At 44.6% G+C, this 20,330-nt stretch overlaps 1 protein-coding gene across 2 annotated transcripts in view; it reads left to right on the top strand.

Annotated features, from left to right (window-relative positions):
- Nucleotides 1-5,338: 5,338 nt before the first annotated feature.
- gpm6bb (glycoprotein M6Bb) overlaps nt 5,339-20,330 on the top strand; it is a 30,260-nt gene continuing 15,268 nt past the window's right edge. For both annotated transcript variants that reach the window (XM_017470741.3, XM_017470742.3), the window contains exon 1: nt 5,339-5,494. In XM_017470741.3, coding sequence (XP_017326230.1) covers nt 5,491-5,494 — 4 coding nt within the window. In that variant the 5' untranslated portion in view covers nt 5,339-5,490. The remainder of the gene's footprint in view (nt 5,495-20,330) is intronic.

Raw genomic sequence — 20,330 nt, 5'->3', positions numbered from 1 at the left:
CATATCGGGAAAGGGCCGGTGTGGAGCAGGTTTTCATTCCAACCCTGCAGACGCCACACCCGAGTCTACTGAAAGCCAAGGTCAGCTGATTAAACAGCTGGAATCAGGTGTGGCTCCTGATTGGTTGGAATGAAAACCTGCACCCACGGCCCCTTGCGGATAAGAGTGGACACGTCCATAGGTCATCACTCATCATATAGCTGACGGCTTCGATTATTCCACTTCCAAGAAAGAGTGCAAGGGTTACCTCAGCATGGAATGGTCCTTGAGAATCAGCTATACGTCAGATTTTCATAAATCATATCCAAGCGTTAGACGGAAAATGGACAAATCCAAGTGACTTTGTGGCCTCGAGTCCAAAATATTACAAAATTGCAACGATTCCTAGGAGCGTCTCTATCTGTGGTTTATTCGGGGTGTTCTCTCTGAACATATCTCCTTCTGTTTCCTCCAATACGCTCCAGCAATAAACAATCAAAGTGTGTGTGTGTGTGTGTGTGTGTGTGTGTGTGTGTGTGTGCGTGTGTTCATGCCTAATAATCATACCTAAAAGCTCACTGGCTTGATTTGCATCTGTAACCAATTCATATAATGAAATATTGTGTGGGAGTTTCATAAATAAATCTTGCAATCCACTTTACGGAGAAAATTATATTTTATCTGGGTTTTCCCACGTGTCCTGTGGCTCTGAGGCAGTCCGGCCAAACACAAACATAAACACAAACATAAACACAAACATAAACATAAACACAAACACACACACAGACACATCTCTTTTAAAAATTACAGAGTTGAATTTCATTTTAATTTCAATTAAAATGTGTACATGGGTGTGGTTTTACTTTCATGTTGAAACCGGGTGTGTGTGTGTGTGTGTGTGTGTGTGTGTGTGTGTGTGTGTGTGTGCACGTTAACATCAGGGAGTCATTCATATTTGTTTCATTTCCTCTTCTCTCTGGTTGCTGTGGAAACACAGTGCTCCTCATAGCTACCACCTTAGAGTTGACTCTTCATCTCACACACACACACACACACACACACACACACACACACACACACACACACACACACACACTAGGAAGGTTATGTGTCAAACATATCAGCAGAGTCACTCATTGTGTGTCCTTTACTGATCTTAGTAAAGACTCCAGTGAAGTTGTATGTGAATGTTTTCATGGCCAAACAAACATTAGCTACAGGCAAATCTCACAAAATACTGAAAATGATTAAACGGTGAAAGAGCGCCTCCTACGTGCAGTCAGTGCATCAGCTACCGTAGACACACACGACTGCATCCTTTTATAGGGTGCCATTACATTTGTCCTAATTTAAAAGCTATTGTATGGATTATTTTCTTTCAAACCATCCATCCATTTTCTATACCGCTTATCCTTATGGGGTACAGGGCGGGGTACACCCTGCATGGGGCGCCAATCCATCCAGGGCACAATCACACTCCCATTCACACACTACGGACATGTTGGACATGCCAAACAGCATAGCATGCATGTCTTTGGACTGGTGGAGAAACCGGAGAACCCTGAGGAAACCCCCGAAAGCACGGGGAGAGCATGCGAACTCCACACACACGTTTAACGAATCCGTGTACAGCATATAAGCTGAACATTCGCAGGATTTTCACAAACACCACATTTCTTGCATATATGCTCTTGAGAGTGATTTAGGAATAAATTCGTTCAGTTATTAGAGGTCATTACATTATAAAGGTTTTAACATAAACACGTGCGTTCTGTAGGTTTTTACGTAACTGGAGCACTGCGTGAACAATCTGTAAAACTAACAGCTAACCATTCTTATAGCAAGAGAGTTTAATCGTCTTAGAAGCTGTTAAATACTTACTAAATACATAGCTAGGCATGAATGAATAGTCTCTCTCGCTCTCTCTCACACACACACACACACACACATACACTCCTCTCATGATATACTATAGTGTAGTAGTGTAGTGTGTGTAAAGGTTACAAGTGGATCACTAAAATCCAAATATAGTCCGTGGTCTCGGTCAACAAATATGAGATTTACAAAAATAAACATAAAACCAATGGCAGCATTTGTGTAACATTTGTGTCTCGTCTCCCACACGCAAGTCATTTTTAGACCGCTGTAGGGCCGTAAACATTGTTTCCATGGTAACAAGGCCATAGGAACGTCAATAATAGGATTGGAGATTCTCATGACGGACAAATCATAAAACGTCCTTCTCAGAAATCGGCAGTGTCTAACGTGTCTGAATCTCGAGTCTCCATAATGCTTCATTAATGTACATAAGTGCTAAATGGAGTGTGTTGGTGTTTAATGAGTGTTGATGAGGAGCGTAACACACACACACACACACACACACACACACACACACACACATACAGAGGAGTGAACCCAATGAGTCGCTAGGAAACCACAACATTTAACAGTGTGTTAGAAGTGTGTGTGTATGTGTGGATGAAATGTCCCCAAAAGGACAGGAATACCTGACAGTTTGGACTTTGTGGGGACATTGGGCTGGTCCCCGTGGGAATCAAGGTGTAATATAGCATTAATTATCTGTATTTATAATTATGACAATGGACGGTCCTTGGTCTAATGGAAAGTCCTCTCGTCATGACTTGACGCACTGATGCCCCTCTGTGGTTGAATTCAAACACAGCAGCAGTAACCGAGACATACGTTTAATTATATAGTGTACAGTATAGTACATCAGCACGGCCGCCACGTGACCGGGGCCACTGGGGTATAATCCGAGGCTCCAGCATTCCAGCAGGAGGTGTCTAGGCGTCACAGAAACATATATTTGCACATAAGAATGGAAATTATGCTGCCAGTGTGTGTGACTTAAGCTGGTAGTGTGTGTGCCGTGAACTTTACGGGTGGATTGGTGGATAGTACAGCTGCTGTGGTAGGCTCATATGATATCTGAGGTTTGGTCACTTGGTCTATTTTGGCTTTTGTGGGACACTGGGCATCACCTGAAGTACTCCAGATCGCTGTCGTCAGTGACTACAGCGCTGAAGGCCAGTGTCTCCACTCTGCAGGGCCAGTTTTATGGCACGGATTTCCCTGGTGACTCACATACTCAGGTGTGACAGAGGCTAAGACTAAGACAGACTTGATGGTTTCACCAGAATGTCATCATTGTAGAGAACAACAAACCTGCAGGTCAATGAAGATATTGACAAAGAGCTGGGACAGAGACTCGGCATCGGCCAGACATAGGGCTTAACCAGATATTTCTAGAGCCCCAAGATAAGCTTCCACTCGTCATGCTGGAGATATGGATGAGGTTGACGGCACCAGGTGGGTTGAGTTTGGTCCAGTGTAGCAGCGCATGGTGAAATTACCCCACATACCCCACCCTAATGGCTTCTTCTGATGTTCTACCATGGCACCATGCAGAGTATGCCTGCATTTTGTCACTTCCAACAAGGAAGGTCTACAGTGGGTTATCAGCAGTCCTCAGTAAATCATTGGAATCCCACCACCGGCCCTGGAGAACAGCTATAACTCACTCTGCCGACGCGAAGCAGCTGAACTCATCCGCTCCATGACCGAGAGGCCGGTTCCGAATACCTCCAGCTTGTTTCCTCTGGTAAAATATTATATTGTAAAATATACACATATCTTGAAGTGTTTTGCCTTCTGGTGGTGGTTTCAAATCAAACATGAGATTACAATGACATGAAGACAGAAAATAGAAACTAGGGATGCATCAATGCCGTTTCCCCCAGATGGAGCACGAGTATGAGTACGCAGTATTAATTAATCAGCAACATCATGGAACTTTATTTTTGCTTCTCTTTTAAATAGTGTCTCGTTCTTTATAACGTCTGCAACCTGTTTTTAAATGAAGTGCGTTAGCTTGGACTGAGTAGGGTTGCAATGGGGAGGAGCGTGTTTGCTCTCTCTCTCTCTCTCTCTCTCTCTCTCTCTCTCTCTCTCTCTCTCCCTTCTGTAGAATCCATTATGCCGTCCATCTGTGGACTTTTCCGCCACTCTGTTACTACGCACTCCATCACTGCAGCGTGTGTCTCTTGTTAATGATGTCTTCCGTCTCATTCCTAGAACATTTTTACCTCATAGTTCTTTCCCTTGGTTGATCCTTCATATGGTCTTTTGTATGTTTAATCTCTCTGAGCTGGTTTGAGACAGAAAGTGTGTGCGTTGCACATCTGTGTTTTTCGCGACCCCCACAATTCCAGGAAATGTCTACAACAGATGTTTGTGTCGTAGGGAACCCTCCGTGAGACTGCTCCAAAAGTTTTGAGACTTATATAAAAAACAGCTTGCCCAGTATGTTTATTCCATTATAAAAAGTTAAACAGCTATTTCTCATATCTTACTTGTGCAGTAAGTACTGGCTGAAAATGTGAATACAGCGTACCTTTAAAAATAACTGAAGGTACCTGGTACCTGGAGACCAGAGCTACAGTATCAATACCCAGTGATATGCCGATGTGTGTACTGTTTGTCTGGATTTCCAAGAGCTGCTGCTTGGTCAAAAGTCTGGTAACTGAGGACTTTTGTTGATTTTTGTCTCATCAACCCTGTTTGAGATGGGGACATCAAGCTAGAAAAGATGTACATAGAGATGAAAATCATCTGGAGCTACTTTTATTTTATTTCTTTTAAAAAAAAGAAAGTTAGTCTGGGAAATCGGGGCTGAAATTGTGCAGCGTGCACTAGGCTTTACTGATAACATCCGGTAAGATTATTCTTATTAATAGGAAGATTTGAAAAAATATGGGCGTCGCTCATAGAGGTCTAATAACACTGAAGAAAGCTAAAAACAACCCGACTACCTTCACTACGGTTACACCACAGCACCGCTGAATTCTTGAATCTGATTGGTCAGAAGGTGCTGATTATTATTATTATTATTATTATTATTTGTGTGTGTGTGTGTGTGTGTGTGTGTGTGTGTGTGTGTGTGTGTGTGGTGTAAGTGAGAACAGGAAGTGATAAATAGTTTTGCAGATGTCTCACAACATTAAATGGATGAAGGAAAAGCACTAAGAGATTGTATGTGAGAGGAATAAAACCCTTCAGGATGTGGTTGGTATGGTAACAGTAGAGACTCTGGTAACTGCTGGTGTTAATTATTTTCCTGTAACAGCACAGCCTCCGAATGATTTAGACATCAATCACTGACTTAAGCAGCTTAAAGTATTTATCACAAAGCTTTACGGCAAAAAAAAACAACCCCAAAACAAAACAAATAAACCAGAACATAAAGGCGTCCATGTTCATACTCTGTGGCGGCGCGCGCCCTCTGCCGCCTCCATCACGCACTGCAGGCGTGAATATGGAGTGGGCGTGGCTCGCTGTATGACGTCGGAGGGAGTCCTCCTAAAGTAGCGGTCTGCATGTCAAGTACTCTCTCTCTCACACACACACTCTCACACACTCTCACACACACTCTCTCTCAGTCTGCTGCTCGCTGTGATTTCCTCGCTGCAGAGAATTATCAGAGGAGCCACTATGGGTATGTACAGATGTATAAAATGGCGGCGCGTGTCTGTGTCTCGTGCATCTTCAGTGCTGGAAGTTTGTTTTGCAGCGTGTGCGCGCGCAGTCGAGTTCTGAGCTCGTGCGTGTGTGTAGATCAGAGTTAAGAAGGAATAACGCGATTAGGGACACACACACACACACACACACACACACACACTTCATGCAGAAGTGTGTATCCGTGCATGAAGTGACTACTGAGTGCGTGTGTGTGCAATAACGTGTTATAACGTGTCCTGATGGTCATAGCAGTCATCCGGGAAAGTTCTCCCTCAGCTGTTTGTAAAGTCGGCACTGAGACCCTGATCCTGCTGGGCATGTTCCCCCGCTCCTCTCCACTCAGCATTCAGTTTAACTTTTAAATAAAACTCTTATTCTAAAGTTCAGCACTCTGCATAAGGGTGAATGATCCATAAAGACCACAGATTACACAGCTCTTAGTTCTGGATTTGTTCATTATTATTATTATTATTATTATTATTATTATTATTATTATTATTATTGTTCAGTCTGGATCTCTTACATGAGGATCTGTTCACTTTCACTTTTATTCCTTCTGGATTTGTTAAATGTTAATCCACGAATTGACTCTGTAGTATTTGTTTATCCCGGAGATATATATATATATATATATATATATATAATATATATAATATAAACCTGGACTTGTTCAGTATGACCTTTGGTAATTCTGTATTTGTTGATTAGATTAGACCTTTTAGACAGGATTTGTTTATTCAGCATGTGTTCAGTGTGGAATCATTAGATCCAGGTTTGCTGGTTGAGGATTTGTTTTTCGTAATGCAGGACGTGTTGCTCTCATTCCTTCTCTCCGAGTTAGTCTGGTCATCTGTGATGTCTGTGGAGCAGATCGAGGCGGTCCGGAGGACGGTCGGGGTTTGGGGTAAAGCCCGAGCTGAACCGTCGCATCACTGTGGTGAAAAGAAAAGAGGAAAAAAAAAGACTTTCTTAAAATCTTTCTAAAAAATTCTAAAAGAAATGAAAGAATTATTCTGGAATGTTGTTGTTGAACGTTTTGTCCATCTGCGTTCTGAGGCATTCTGGGACGTGAGCGGCGCCTCATAAAGACTTCCAGCAGGTTTAGAAAGGCTTTAGGGCTTTAAGAGGACTGTGAGCCAGATGGGGGTAGCAGCTCTATGTGTGTGTGTGTGTGTGTGTGTGTGTGTGTGTGTGTGTGTGTGTGTGTGTGTCTTTGTCCTTCTCCCCCTTCTTTCCCTCTCACTCTGTAAATTGTGAGCTAAAGTTGTGACCTCGCTTTTTTCCAAGGATTGTTATGTAAACATTTTTGGCAGGTTCGATATTCTCGCCATCAGCCTGTGCGCCTGTACTTTAAGGACCCTCAGGTTTAGCAGCTGTCCTGATCCTTAACACTTGAGGTGTTGTCGATGGTAAAATACCGTGATGATTCTGTCTGACTGATGTTCAGCAGGTCCCTGTGAGTCCCAGCCGCGCTCCTGCTCGTGTTCCTGCGTGACCTCGGGGTTAATACTGAACTTCTCTGAGCATATCCGTGTGACGTGTTTCCTCACGAGGACGTTCCCGTGCTGAGACGGCGTCCAGCGCGGACTCTCGGCACAGCTGGGTCTCGGAAAATCTTACTCAGTCCCTCTCCGCCGTGTTTACAGCCAGTCCGAGACTGAAAATAATCACCTGGTTTGAGTTTCTCTAACGTCTGATTTGTTGATTTATTGTACTGACTGCTTTGTTTGTTTAAAACTCGAGCGCTCTTATTAAACCCAGCGCTTCTCCACCTTCACTTTGTTTTCGTGCTGTTTTGGGCTGAAAGCCTGGCTGGAACGTTGGAGAAGAGCACGTCACGCGGTTGCTGACTTTAACACCTCATTGGACTGCACCGATGTTTTGTTGTGACTAAAACTGCTTTATCTCGGAGGAGTAAGAGCTTCGTGTAGCATCTTCACGTCTGGCAGATATGAAGCTAGCTAGAATTAGCGATCAGCTGTGTGTTGCCAAGTAAAGAAAGACCGGGTAAAGAGGGGATTAGTCAGAGAACTAACCAAGAGGACAAGGGTAATGTGTAACCTGATGCTCCCACCACTGTGCTTCACTGAGGGGATGGTGTTCTCAGGGTGATGAGCAGTGTGGGGTTTCTGCCGTGTGTGTGTGTGTGTGTGTGTGTGTCTGTGTGTGTGTATGTGAGTGACATGCTTTAAGATTATTTCAGATTTTTAATAAAGAGTTATTTTGCAGTAAAATTGCTGGGAAATTCCAACTCGGATATAGGAGTTACGACTTGGAGAGCGGTTCTGTCCGGACTGCATGCTGGGAGTAAAATCGTGTGAACACTCTCGGCGTATTGTAGGTTCGTGTGAGAGTTCTGAGGAAAATGATCAACTTCCGAGTGGAGGCTGTGACTCTTCATGGCGTCGCACCGTCGTTTATTATTTTACTATAACCGCACACCACAGAGGGGCTTATTCCACGCTCTCTAACCCTACAACACCATCAGAGCGCAGTCATGTGACCACGCTGTGTTCTTAATGTCGTGTAATGGACTTATTTTTCGTCTAGATCCGTGATTTTCTCCTCTCCTCCCACACCCGCTCTGTGTTTGGGGTGTTTTTATCCCTCATCTCTGTGAAGTGACCGAGAGTGTCGTAATGAACTGGGAGGGGGGGAGAGGGGGAGGGGGAGGGAGAGGGGAGGGGGGGAGGGGGGGGAGGGAGGGGGAGGGGTGAATATCTAACCTTCAGGTGAATTTCCATAAAAATGCTTAATAGTCATATGTGAAGTGTGTGTGTGTGTGTGTGTGTGTGTGTGTGTGTGTGTGTGTGTGTGACCAAAAGCAACAGGATGATGTCATCATAACAGCAGCAGGCAAATACACAGTAATGGAGAGACTGGAATGCACACACACACACACACACACACACTCACACACACACACTCACACACACACACACACACACACTTTGTCATGTCACTCTTTGTGGAAACATTTAGAGTCAGCATCAGATGCTTTGTTTTGTTCCACCCGCGCATTTCCAGAAAGTCCTGGTCTGGTGATATATAATGGTTGACACCACACACACACACACACACACACACACACACACACACAGACACACACACAGACACACACACACACACAGACACACACACACACACACACACACACACACACACACACACATCACACACACAGGCACAGGAATGCACTTATATAATTGTAATAGAATGAGGAGAATAAGTGAAAATAATTATAGTGGGAAGCCAAAAGGTGTGTGTGTGTGTGTGTGTGTGTGTGTGTGTGTGTGTGTGTGTGTGTGTGTGTGTGTGGACAGAGATAAGGGCCAAAACCCATCTGGACGTTACCGTACCCTTTTTTAACGACCCCTCGGTTAGCGGTTAAGCTGTTGGTCTGGTCAGATTGACAGCTAACGTGTTTGTCTAAGCAGGACAGTTTCCCACCTGGTCATCTTGGCAGATTACCCATGATCCTCCACACTCTCGCTGTTTCCACCTCTGTGCTGTATTTCAGTACCTGTGCTGAATTTGAATTCCCTTCTTATCCAGGTACCACATGATCTGAGCCTGGGACGTGTAGGCGGGGCTAAAATATTAGATACTTTGGCTTCAGCGTTCTTGCTGCAAAAAATTATTTAAAAAGGGGAAAAAAAGTTGCACATTGCATCATGCAGGAAGATCCCAAACTTTATACATCCTGTGGAACGACAGTACGTTTATTCATTCATTTAATAATGGAAAGAATATGAACTGTGAGGAGGCTGTACGTGAAGCCCGAGTAAAGTGGGGATTAGTCCGTGACGTAAAGAACAGGACGGGGTAATGTGTATCCTGATGCTCCCACCTCCGTGCTTCACTGAGGGAAGTTTATCTTCCTGTTTGGTCACTCACACTGGTCTACGGTGTACGTCGTGAGAGGAGATTAACTGGTGTACAAGCTAGCAAGCTGTAGAACCAGTCTTAGCTGCAAGATACAAAGCACTCCACTAGCTAGAAGTTTCTCCTCGTCTAATGTCAGCCGTGTTAGCCCCGTGTTTACGGAGGTAATGAGCTGCTCTGCCTTTATACTCTGGATCAGTTTTCATCTCTATTATGTTAAATACTAGTTAAAAAGGATAACCCGAGTCGTATTAACTAATAGCCAGGGGTTTTTTTTGCCTAGCGTTTAAAATAATAACCTCCTAACCCGTTCGGACTGGTTGGTAATATGAACAGCGCTGTATGAATCTTTCGAACAGTTTTGTCTGGAAGAACGAAGAGAATGGTTAGTTTCCGAGTCTCCAGCTCGGGAACTCCGATATCACAGACCTGCAGTGAGCGAGGGTGCCAAAAAAAACCCTCCAAAAAACACCAGCCTGTCAGTTCCTCGAGGATACCGCACTATTTCACAGCACAAACTGACTCGGTGTTTCTCTTGGCCCGGTTCTCATCTTCCAGAAGTGAAGCCTGAGTCATTTAGATTCAGAACGTATTATAGAAGGTGTTCTACTCTCCAGAGCACACCGGGTGAAGGGCAGGGAGCTCCGATTGCTTTTCTTCTCTGGAATACTGGCAGACACGAGCTAGCTAACTAGCACTGTGATATTACTGTAGATCGTCTGAAGGAAGGACCAACCCTCTGTGGACAGAATGCAGTTCTTATCTTCACGCAGATCGGTTACACCACATGACCGTAGAGTCGGGAGCACGTCACATCAGCGTCCAGTAATCAGCTGGCTAGTGTGCTGGATAGCTAGCAGTATTCTCATCACACGTCAACTACAGTTATAGGAATTGAAGTAAAACAAAGTGTTTTATAGCTCCTGTTTGATCCGTTTTGAAAAGGAGATCACGTCAGATTACCGCCGCAGTTTAACGTTTTACTGTCGTTCACTGACGTGAAGCTAAATCTTTCAGTCTGTGCTCGACCGGGATAGCGTTAGACAAGTTCCGACAAACCTTCAGGTCAAAATAGTCAAACGTCCTATAACGAAGCGTCACCGCTAACAACGCACAGACACTTTACCGGTACTGATAAGTGGGATGTGAGTAATGGTGTGTGTACGCGGCGTCCCGGTGACCACCGCGTGCTGGTTCGGTTCAGACGGAGACAAACGTCTTATTATTTTCTGTTAGAACCTTTTCTCAACTTTATTCTTTATACATTTTAACCTATTAATTAAAGTGAAAACACTAAGCATCATTTATTAATATTGTAAATAATGCACAATAAGCTGGTTGCGTAAGTTTGCACACCCCTAAACTAATACTTAGTTGAAGCAGGTTTAGATTTTCTCACAGCGTTCAGTATTTTTGGGGAAGAGTCCGTCGGTTTGGAGCGTCTTGATTTAGCATTGTTATACCATTCTTCCTTGCAGAAGTTTTCTAACTCTGTCAGATTGTCTGGGCGTCTCCTGTACACAGCCCTCTTCAGGTCACCACGCAGAGATTGGATTGGATTTAGGTCTGAGCTCTGGTTGGACCGTTCCAACATCTTGATCTTGTTTAGGTGAAGCCGTTCCTTTGTTGATCTGGAGGTCTGCTTCGGGTCGTGCTGTAAGGTGAAATTCCTCTTCATCTGAAGTGTTGAACAGAAGTCTTAAGGGAAACTGACTGGTATTTGGAGCTGTTCATTATTCCCTGATTAAAGCCCCAGTTCCAGCTGAAGAATAAAGTACGATGCTGCCGCCACCGTGCTTCACCCTGCTTCACCGTGCCTCGCCGTGCTTCGCCGTGCTCCGCCGTGCTCCGCCGTGCTCCACCGTGTGGATGCTGTTGTTATGGTGATGTGCTGTGGTGTTTTTTTTGTGCCAAACATATCTTCTGGTATTCTGGCCAAAAAGTTCAACTTTGGTCTCATCAGACCAGAACACATTATTCCACATGGTTTTGGGATGTAGGATGTATTCTTTATTTATTTTTGGTTGCCACGATACACCACAGCCCAGAGACATGAGGAATTCGGGAGATTGTTGTCACATGTAGGGAGCAGCCAGTACTTTCCAGAAATTGCTGTAATTCTTTTAACGTCGCTGTAGGCCTCTCAGCAGCCTCCCTGACCAGTTTCTCCTGATCTTCTCATTCATTTTAGAAGGAACGCCCTGTTCTTAGCACTGTCCTGCCATATTCTCTCCACTTGTTTATTATTATCTTTACGGTGTTCCATGCTCTATCCAATGCCTTGGAAATGTTTTTGTAACTCTCTCCTGATCGATATTTTTCAACAGTGAGATCCCGTACCTTCTTTGTAAGATCTTTGCAGCCCAGGGCTTTTCCAGTTGGACGTTACCAAGAAGATGTGAGGAGAATCCTAGAGGAACAGCTGGACTGTATTTAGGGTTAATCAGTCACTAATTGATAACAGGTGTACACTAATTAACATTTAATGAGTTTGAATGTGATTGGTTGATTCTGAACACTGCCACATTCCCAATTATAGAAGGGTGTGCAGACTTACGCACGCTGGGGATTGGGAGATTTATTGTTTTTCTTTTTGTTCCCAAAGCATTTCTGGGTGTTCGTCACTTGAAGAACACACATTTCTGTTACAGTTTCACAGAAAATGTGAAAAAGGTTCTGAGATGATTTTATCTTAGTCTATTTTTTATACATCACAAAAACCTGCCATTTTAACTAGGGGCGTGTAAACTTCTTATATCCACTGTGTCTTCTCTGGAGCTACGCTATTGAAATGGCACAAGGGGACATGGAGAGGGCAAGTCACTGAGAGAGAGAATGAGCGAGAGAGAGAGCGAGAGAGAGCGAGAGCGAGAGTGAGAGCGAGAGAGAGAGCGAGAGAGTGAGAGAGAGAGCGAGAGAGAGAGAGAGCGCGATAGAGAGAGAGAGTGAGAGAGAGAGAGTGAGAGAGAGTGAGAGGGAGCGCGAGAGAGAGAGAGAGCGCGATAGAGAGAGAGAGAGCGCGAGAGAGAGCGAGAGAGAGAGAGCGAGAGAGAGAGAGAGCGCGAGAGAGAGAGAGAGAGAGAGAGAGAGAGTGAGAGAGAGAGCGAGAGAGAGAGAGAGCGCGATAGAGAGTGAGAGAGAGAGAGAGCGCGAGAGAGAGAGAGCGCGAGAGAGAGAGAGAGAGAGAGAGAGAGAGAGAGAGAGAGAGAGAGAGAGAGAGAGAGAGAGAGAGAGAGAGAGAGAGAGAGAGAGCGAGAGAGAGAGAGAGAGAGAGAGAGAGCGCGAGAGAGAGAGAGAGTGAGAGAGAGCGAGAGAGAGAGAGAGAGAGAGAGAGAGCGAGAGAGAGAGAGAGAGTGAGAGAGAGAGAGAGAGAGAGAGAGAGAGAGAGAGAGCGCGAGAGAGAGAGAGAGAGAGAGAGAGCGAGAGAGAGAGAGCGAGAGAGAGAGAGAGCGCGAGAGAGAGAGAGTGAGAGAGAGAGAGCGAGAGAGAGAGAGCGAGAGAGAGCGAGCGAGAGAGAGCGAGAGAGAGAGCGAGCGAGAGAGAGAGAGAGAGAGAGAGTTAAAGACAGAATTAAAATGCAGTCTTTGTTGAAGCGGGTTGAAAGCGAGTTTTGAAGACAGATCTTGGCCCCACGCCCACAGAGGACACTTAGTTCCTACAGACGGCTCTTTGTCCTCTACTCGTTCTCTGCTGCTGCTACTTGACTAAGACAAAAAAAACCCTTCCTAGCCACGCTAATCGAGCCCCATTCTTCATCTGCATTCTGAATGAGTAAAAATGCGAGATGTTTGTGGCTTTAAATGCCAGCCGAGGCTTGTGCACTGAATTATAAACACCTGTAAGTAGGATGAAGGCTTTCAGGAAGGCGGCCTCGACCTTCAGCTAGCGGGAATTAGCGTGACTCAAACCATATGACTACGCCGGAGTTCTGCGGGAATATCCTCTTACAACAAACCAACAACAAAATCATCACAATGAAAGTATGATGTCGCTCAGATTTACTCATCATCATCATCATCATCATCATCATCACCATCATCATCATCCCAGTGAACAGAACCGATACATCATCACGCCTTAAACAGAGCTCTGAAAGCTCTTCAGTCTTGCTGAGTGATTTGCGCAGGGCCGCTGCTGTCAGGTTTATGAGAAGCGCATGTTCTCGCTCGTTCTCTGTGAACTTTCCCCAATTAAATTCCCCCAAAGCAGCCTTTCAGTACGTTACATAACCCCAGTGTGATGCAGCGCTGAGGATCCTCTGTGATCAGAAGCGCATGGTGTTAATTCTCCAGTGGAAGAAGCGACTGAAGAGCAGGACTTTCACGTTGCTTGTTCGGCCGTAAACGTTCTCGTGTGGACCAGAATTTCCCACATAGCTTGGAGTTTTTCTCCAGATGGATGGACAGCTGCAGGAAACTCAATAGCAGGCTTGTCCCGGGAGCACAGCCGCTGCATTAACCACACGCATTACACCGACGTGCTCGGGACTGGGAAACTGAACGTGTACAGACGTTTCGTATCACGCTAATCCATTAGCTTGGGATTGACACGGGGAGAGAAACAAATGCTAGGAAGTTAAATATTACTTGAATCTGATGTTCCCAAGGTCCTGCGATGGGTTTCCACCCTATCCCGAGTGTCTCCTTGTGTTCCCTGGGACAGGCCCCAGGCTCCCCCGGGACCCGCTGTAGGATCAGCGGTACGGAGAACGGACGGATGGATGGATGATGTTCCCAGTGCTTGTGAACAGATGGCTAAGACCAGCTGTCTTCTACAGAAAACCCACCTGAGGGGACATGCGAAACAAATCCCAAACACTGTTTTTAGTAGTAGTAGTAGTAGTAGTAGTAATAATAATAATAATAATAATAATAATAATAATAATAATAATGTAGAGCGGACCTCAGCGTGACCATCATCCCTAACGTTTCTCCTTTTGTACGCCATCAGCACATGCAGCCATTTCCTTTAAGCGCATAGTGTGCATTTTTCTTGTGCAGTGTTTCTTCCACAGCAGTCACAGTTTAGCAGGGTGTGTGTGTGTGTGTGTGTGTGTGTGTGTGTGTGTGTGTGTGTGTGCTCATTCTAGTTGCTAAGACCTTCTCGATCATACTATACGGTTCTCCTTTTCCAAATCCTTTACGTCAGAACCCGAGACTAAAATGAACTTGCGCCCTGTCTGAACACCTCGGAGACGTTCCTCACACGCTGAATGATAAACCTGTTAAAAATGTCAAACGTTGTTTTTGGGAAATGAACTTGACAAGAAAACCCAAGAAACGTGGTCTTTCAGGCGATAGATCAGATGCTAGCTAAGCTGTTGGTCTGGAGCCAGAAGAGAGGCTTTGCCAAAGAGCTTGGCAGATTTGTAAGGTTTCACACACACACACACACACACACACACACACACACAGTTCTAGCGTAGTGATGCAAAATGAAACTCTACAGCTTCTTCTCGGCCAGGCCAAACCCCAGTGCCTGCTTGAAAAACAGCTCCACAGCAGATCTCTGCGCCATGTCCGAGACGTTCCGGTTCGGTTTCCTTTTCCCGGCGCTGACTGAAGGAGTTCTTGATAGCGTTTTGTCAGTTGCAGTGTCAGAGCACATTAACACTAACTCCAGAGTGACTTGCTCTGGTTTCGGTTAGAAAGCCGCAGTATGAACGACGGGCTCTGGACTTTGTTCCGCTGGCCCGAAGCAGCGCGTGATTCAGAGTTTCCTCGTTCGAGTCTCGGGTCGTCGCGCCAGAATTCCAGCAGTGTTCTCTGGCTCGGACTCGCAAATACTCTGTGAAGCTTCACATTTTCCTAAAGGTCATCAAATGAGTAATGGGGCGACGTAAGGCGGGGTGTTTTTAGTACGGGGATTAAGGGGGAAGTATCTGAATTGGGTTTTGAGATGAAGAACACACACTGACGTGATCTTGCCTCACATCTGGCCGTGGTGGAGATCCTAATCAGTCGACTATAATCTTTATTGAATATATTTATACTACATTCATGGTGGAGAGTTCTCGCAGTCTCCACTACAGCTCCCTCTGAGTTTTATTACACATCCAAGCTTTTAAAACTCTTGTATCTGAGCTTTGCCTTCCTGTGTTTGTTTAACCGAGTTCCACATTTAGATGTTTACCTTGGATCCAAGCACTTGTTTTTGTATGAACCGGTTGCCTCAAGGCCCTTCCACAGCGCTTCCATGAGACAGACAACAGTATTTGTGCATGGAGCGTCTTGTTCCTTCTTTGGTGGTGTGTTTGTGTTTGGGAAGGCAGATCTCTGCGCGCTGTAACGGTTCGGGTTCATCTGTAGGAAAAATCTTCATTGTTTAGTTGAACCTTTAGAAAGTTTGTCGTTTCTGTTCGGTATCCACGGTCAGTCCAGCTGGTTAGTACTTCGTAGCTTTGCCTTCCTGTAACTTGAAGCCCATATTTAGACGCTCACCTCGGGTCCTTCTTTTTATCTTACCCCGTTGGCTGGAGGCTGTGGGAAACCGTACACATCTTTACAACCAACAGTATTTGTGAACGTATCCTCCATAACACTCATCCGAGGTCCTGTCCTTCCTCTGAAAAACATCCATCTTCAGGCATCTGCAGGAAACCTGCACCAGCCGTAGCATCTCATCATTTACACTGACTGTAGAAGAAATCATTTTACTTCAGGAAGTCCAAAGTAAAGTTGGCAGCGTGTTTGAAGGAAGCTCGGGGTTTAGTTTTGTTTTGTTTTATTCGAAAGCTGAGATTTATAATTCAGTAAAATGAACGGTTCTGTCATTCACGAGCCTAAATCCTAGCACCTAAAGACCTGTTTACCAAGCAACTACAATCTTCACCAGATCTGTACCATGTGATCACTGCAGGAATTCAGTCAGAGGTGACGCACACTGAGTTTGGGAGAATGCTATTAATAATTTATTTAGAAGAACGATTCGGCTCACCTGTAGCTGCAGCGTCTTCAGGAATATCAAAAGCCGATGGACCCTGGAGCCAGTGGAATGTTTGGGCCAACGGATCCTTCCTGTTTAATATTCCAGACCATGTAGTTTCTTCTTCTGGAGTCTCACCCAGTCGATGTTTGCATGAATAATGGCACAATGACCTCAGATTAGACACAACCTCCTTTTGAAGACAAGCATGTCGTCTAGCCTGCAGTGCACCGGTGTCTCATCCGGGTTTAATTCCGCCTCATGTCCAGGGTCCGTAGAATGGGGTCCGGTTCCCCTGACCAGGATGAAAGGGTTGCTGAAGATGAATGAATGTTGGCTAGCCTGTAGCGTTAGCTTCCTCAGGCATCTTATAGCTGATTTTATTCACAAGAACATTTGGCTCCAGATCCATTCTGCACATTCTCAGAAATGTCTCTCCTTCATTTGTTTATTAAAGCAGGATATCCATCCCATAATAAGCAGGAAGATATCTACGTAGTTATGAGTAAGACAGTGAACATAAGAATGTATTTCTCATTCAGAGGGACAGCTTCTCTTTACCGTAACCTGCATCTAATGAGCGGAATTATGGGATAAACCCTTTCAGAATCGTCCAAGGTATATATATATAAACGTGTGTGTGTGTGTGTGTGTGTGTGTGTGTGTGTGTGTGTGTATCTATATCACAATTATATCATGTACACAATTATCAGCCAAGTTTCCATGGCATTGGTGGAGAATATTCCCACACGGCTGGACGTCCATTGTAACTGGTTCACATTCTTCAGCTCCGTGGCTTTGTCAAAAGGGTCTAAGGCTCGAGAGATTTAAGGTCAGAGGTCAAGAGAGTTGGGGTCTAGGCTAAACAGTGCAGCTGATGTGGGTGTGTTTCTTCCTACAGAGAGATCAGCTGGATACTTTAGAGAGGAGTCGCGTGGATGATGATGAGGAGGAGACTGAAACTAGCAAATAGATCCGAAATAGTTCTGTCGTTTCAAACGAATGAACGTAACTGATTTATTGAACTGGTTTGATCTGTGTTAGCATTTAGCCTACTACCATAATCTCATTGTAGCACTTTCTACAGGACACAAGTGTCTTATAATTTGGAAAATAATCCATTTGAACTACCAGATTTCCCCAAGACATCTCTTCAAATACTACAGCAACGTAATGATAATATGTATATTTTCATTGATCAATCTAAACACTACCGATGGAAATGAAGTCCCAAAAGTCTTTCAGGAATCTTCCTGAACACAACTAATGGTTTAATGCTAGCTGGTGTTTGGTTTATTCCTGGCAGAACTTTAGCTGTTAAAGTTCAGACCTTGGTGTCATGTCCAACAAACCACCTTCTTGGCTGGAGTAAAGGGTTTAAACTCGACTCTCAGCACCGCCAGAAATTCCCTTCAGGATAAAAGATCCATCGATTTCTTTCTGCCGGTTTATGGTGTGAATGAACTCAATGGGGCAGCTGTTGGTTTTCATGAATATTCAGTGCTCCAGTCTGCAGTGGAGATGGGATCCTGGGAACCTGGGCCATGACTTTAGGTCTATGGAAAAAGAGAACGCTTATTTCCAGTACCGCTTTAAAGGTCTGTGGGAAACGAAAGCAGGACGTGAGAACGTGTGTGAAGGACATTTCGTGATACTGAAAGGTCAGCTGTGTCTTGCCGTGTAGTGTGAGCTGATACGCCTTTGGGATTTAGGAATTTTCCTCATGAATCTGCCAAATGAATGCGTTTAAATATAACGTAAAATACCAGCTGAATTCATTAAACTCCTGTCAGTGATCCTTAAACAACAACAACAGGGTAGCTTCCAAGCCCCTAGAGTGAGGCTTTCTGCTTCAAAACCTTTCTTTTTGTTTGAAGAATTCTGCCAGAGTCCACAGTTATTATTTACAGTATGAACCGGTGCAGTATGAATCGTATATTCAGGGCGTTTTTATTTTCAAGGTAAACAGTTTGAGGTCCTGGGTGAAATCTCCTGCAGTATTTGTTGGATTCTTGGGTTTACGATTATTCCCACTGCTTCTTGCCACACAGTGATGGCTGCCAGAGAAAAGTGGATCCAAAACTCCAAACATGCAATTAGTGGCCTGCTGATTCAGTCTCGTAGCGTCCATTTACTGAGAAGTTACACTCCGTGAAGCAAATATTCAAAATGGGTCACGACAGCGGAACAAACCAGTCTTCCGGCTTGTCCTCCTTCGTTCCCCTCGGTTCGGGCCGCTCCGCTGTCGTATGCGGTCGAGTGTTTGAAGTTCATTACATGAGCATTAGAGAAGAGATCACGTTAATAGCGCTGTAGACATCAGGGTTTTACACCAGCCTCTTCGGTATGGACCTGACGTTGTGATTAAAGCCTGTGTAATGAGCCTCTCTCTCCCACAGTGCTCACTTTAAACAGAACTTTTTATTTGGGACGAGAAGTTTTGTGCTAATCATAAGCACCAGTACTGATCTGAAATCTCAGACCCGGGGGTGTTTGAGCTGTTGCGCACGCAGAAGATAAGAATGAGGAGAAGACCGATAAACTCTCGCCGACTCATCTGTCTTTAAAACAGGCCCATGTTAAAGCCTCACGGGTTTTAGTCATTTTCCAATTTTTAATCCGATTTAAAGCGAGATAATGACCGGGACCTCGCCGTCTCACAGGAACTGTGTTTGTTCTGAAGCAGGATAATGACGGGCTTTTTGGCAGAATAATTGTGTTTTTGTTCTGGGTTTGGCCAGGACGCACGTCCTCCTTCGTCTCCTCGTGTTTCCTGCTGGATCGGAGTTAAGTATAGAGTATATTTTAGCTTTAATGAAGCAGGGACGCTCCGTTTTCACAGCTCGGGCTCTGATCGAGATTAAACCGAACACTTTCCGAGGAACGAGACGTTTTCTGCTTTTTCTTTCTTTCTTCTGGTTAAAAACCGCCGATTTCCCAGTTTCCTCGTAACGCAGTGCGACCTCAACGCCACGTCACAATGTAAATAATACTCGGTTAAAAGCAAAGATCTCTTCGACGGAAAGACCGCGTAATTGGAGAAATGGAAGACTGTTGGAAATGTGGAATATTTTCTGAATAGTTCTTATATAATGTAGTAGATGTCATATAAATAAAATAAACCAGACTTAGAAATGCGATCGTAGAGATTGACTGCGTTTACATGGACAACAATAATCCACTCTTAATCTAATTAAGACCATAATTTGATTAAGAAACGACCATGTAAACAGCAACCTTAATCTAATTAAGGTCATAATCTAATTAAGCTCTAATCGAATTAAGACAGGTGGAGTACTCCTGTTTTAATCGTGTTATGGACGTGCATTACAGACATGTAAACACCTTAATCACATTATGAACGTCGTGTGTGAGTTTTCACCGCATTTTGCGACAGGACACGATCACACACGGCAGTTTTACGCTTTACGGCGAACAAGAGAGTTCGGCTGCGTCCCAAACTGCATACTTGCCTACTATAGGCCTGTAGTGGGGACAAATACATGCATCTCGGCTACTATACAGTAGGTAAGTATGCGATTTGAGACGCAGCCCACGGCTTCAAGCAGTCGTCTATGTGCACGTACAGCACGACTAATAATTAACCGCACTTGAAGCGTTCGTAAAAATTTAAATAAAAACACCCAGAACTGTACACGGTCCCATAACGAGGACGAACCGTATGTTGACACGTGAAATTCTGGAGGGACGTCGGACGGCGTGGCGCGGTGACGTAACGACGCGGCTCTTAATCTAATTATGATCAATAACATGTGAAACGGGAACATGACAGGAGTATTCTAAAAGCGACTCGTGTACACACCGTAATCACGTTATTACCGTACTCAGAGTAAGCTCAATCATTAGATTACTGCGGTGCGTGTAAACGCAGTCAGTGTTTCAGGGGAAAAGTTGAGAAGACATTTAAAAAGTAAGATACTGGAATTATCTGTGTGAAGATTCATCAGTTAAAATAAGCGATTAAACTTGTTGGTTATTAAAGC

The sequence above is a fragment of the Ictalurus punctatus genome, chromosome 6 (genome assembly GCF_001660625.3).
Source record: "Ictalurus punctatus breed USDA103 chromosome 6, Coco_2.0, whole genome shotgun sequence".
NCBI classification, from domain to species: Eukaryota; Metazoa; Chordata; class Actinopteri; order Siluriformes; family Ictaluridae; genus Ictalurus; species Ictalurus punctatus.
This window is presented reverse-complemented; position numbering and strand designations above follow the sequence as displayed.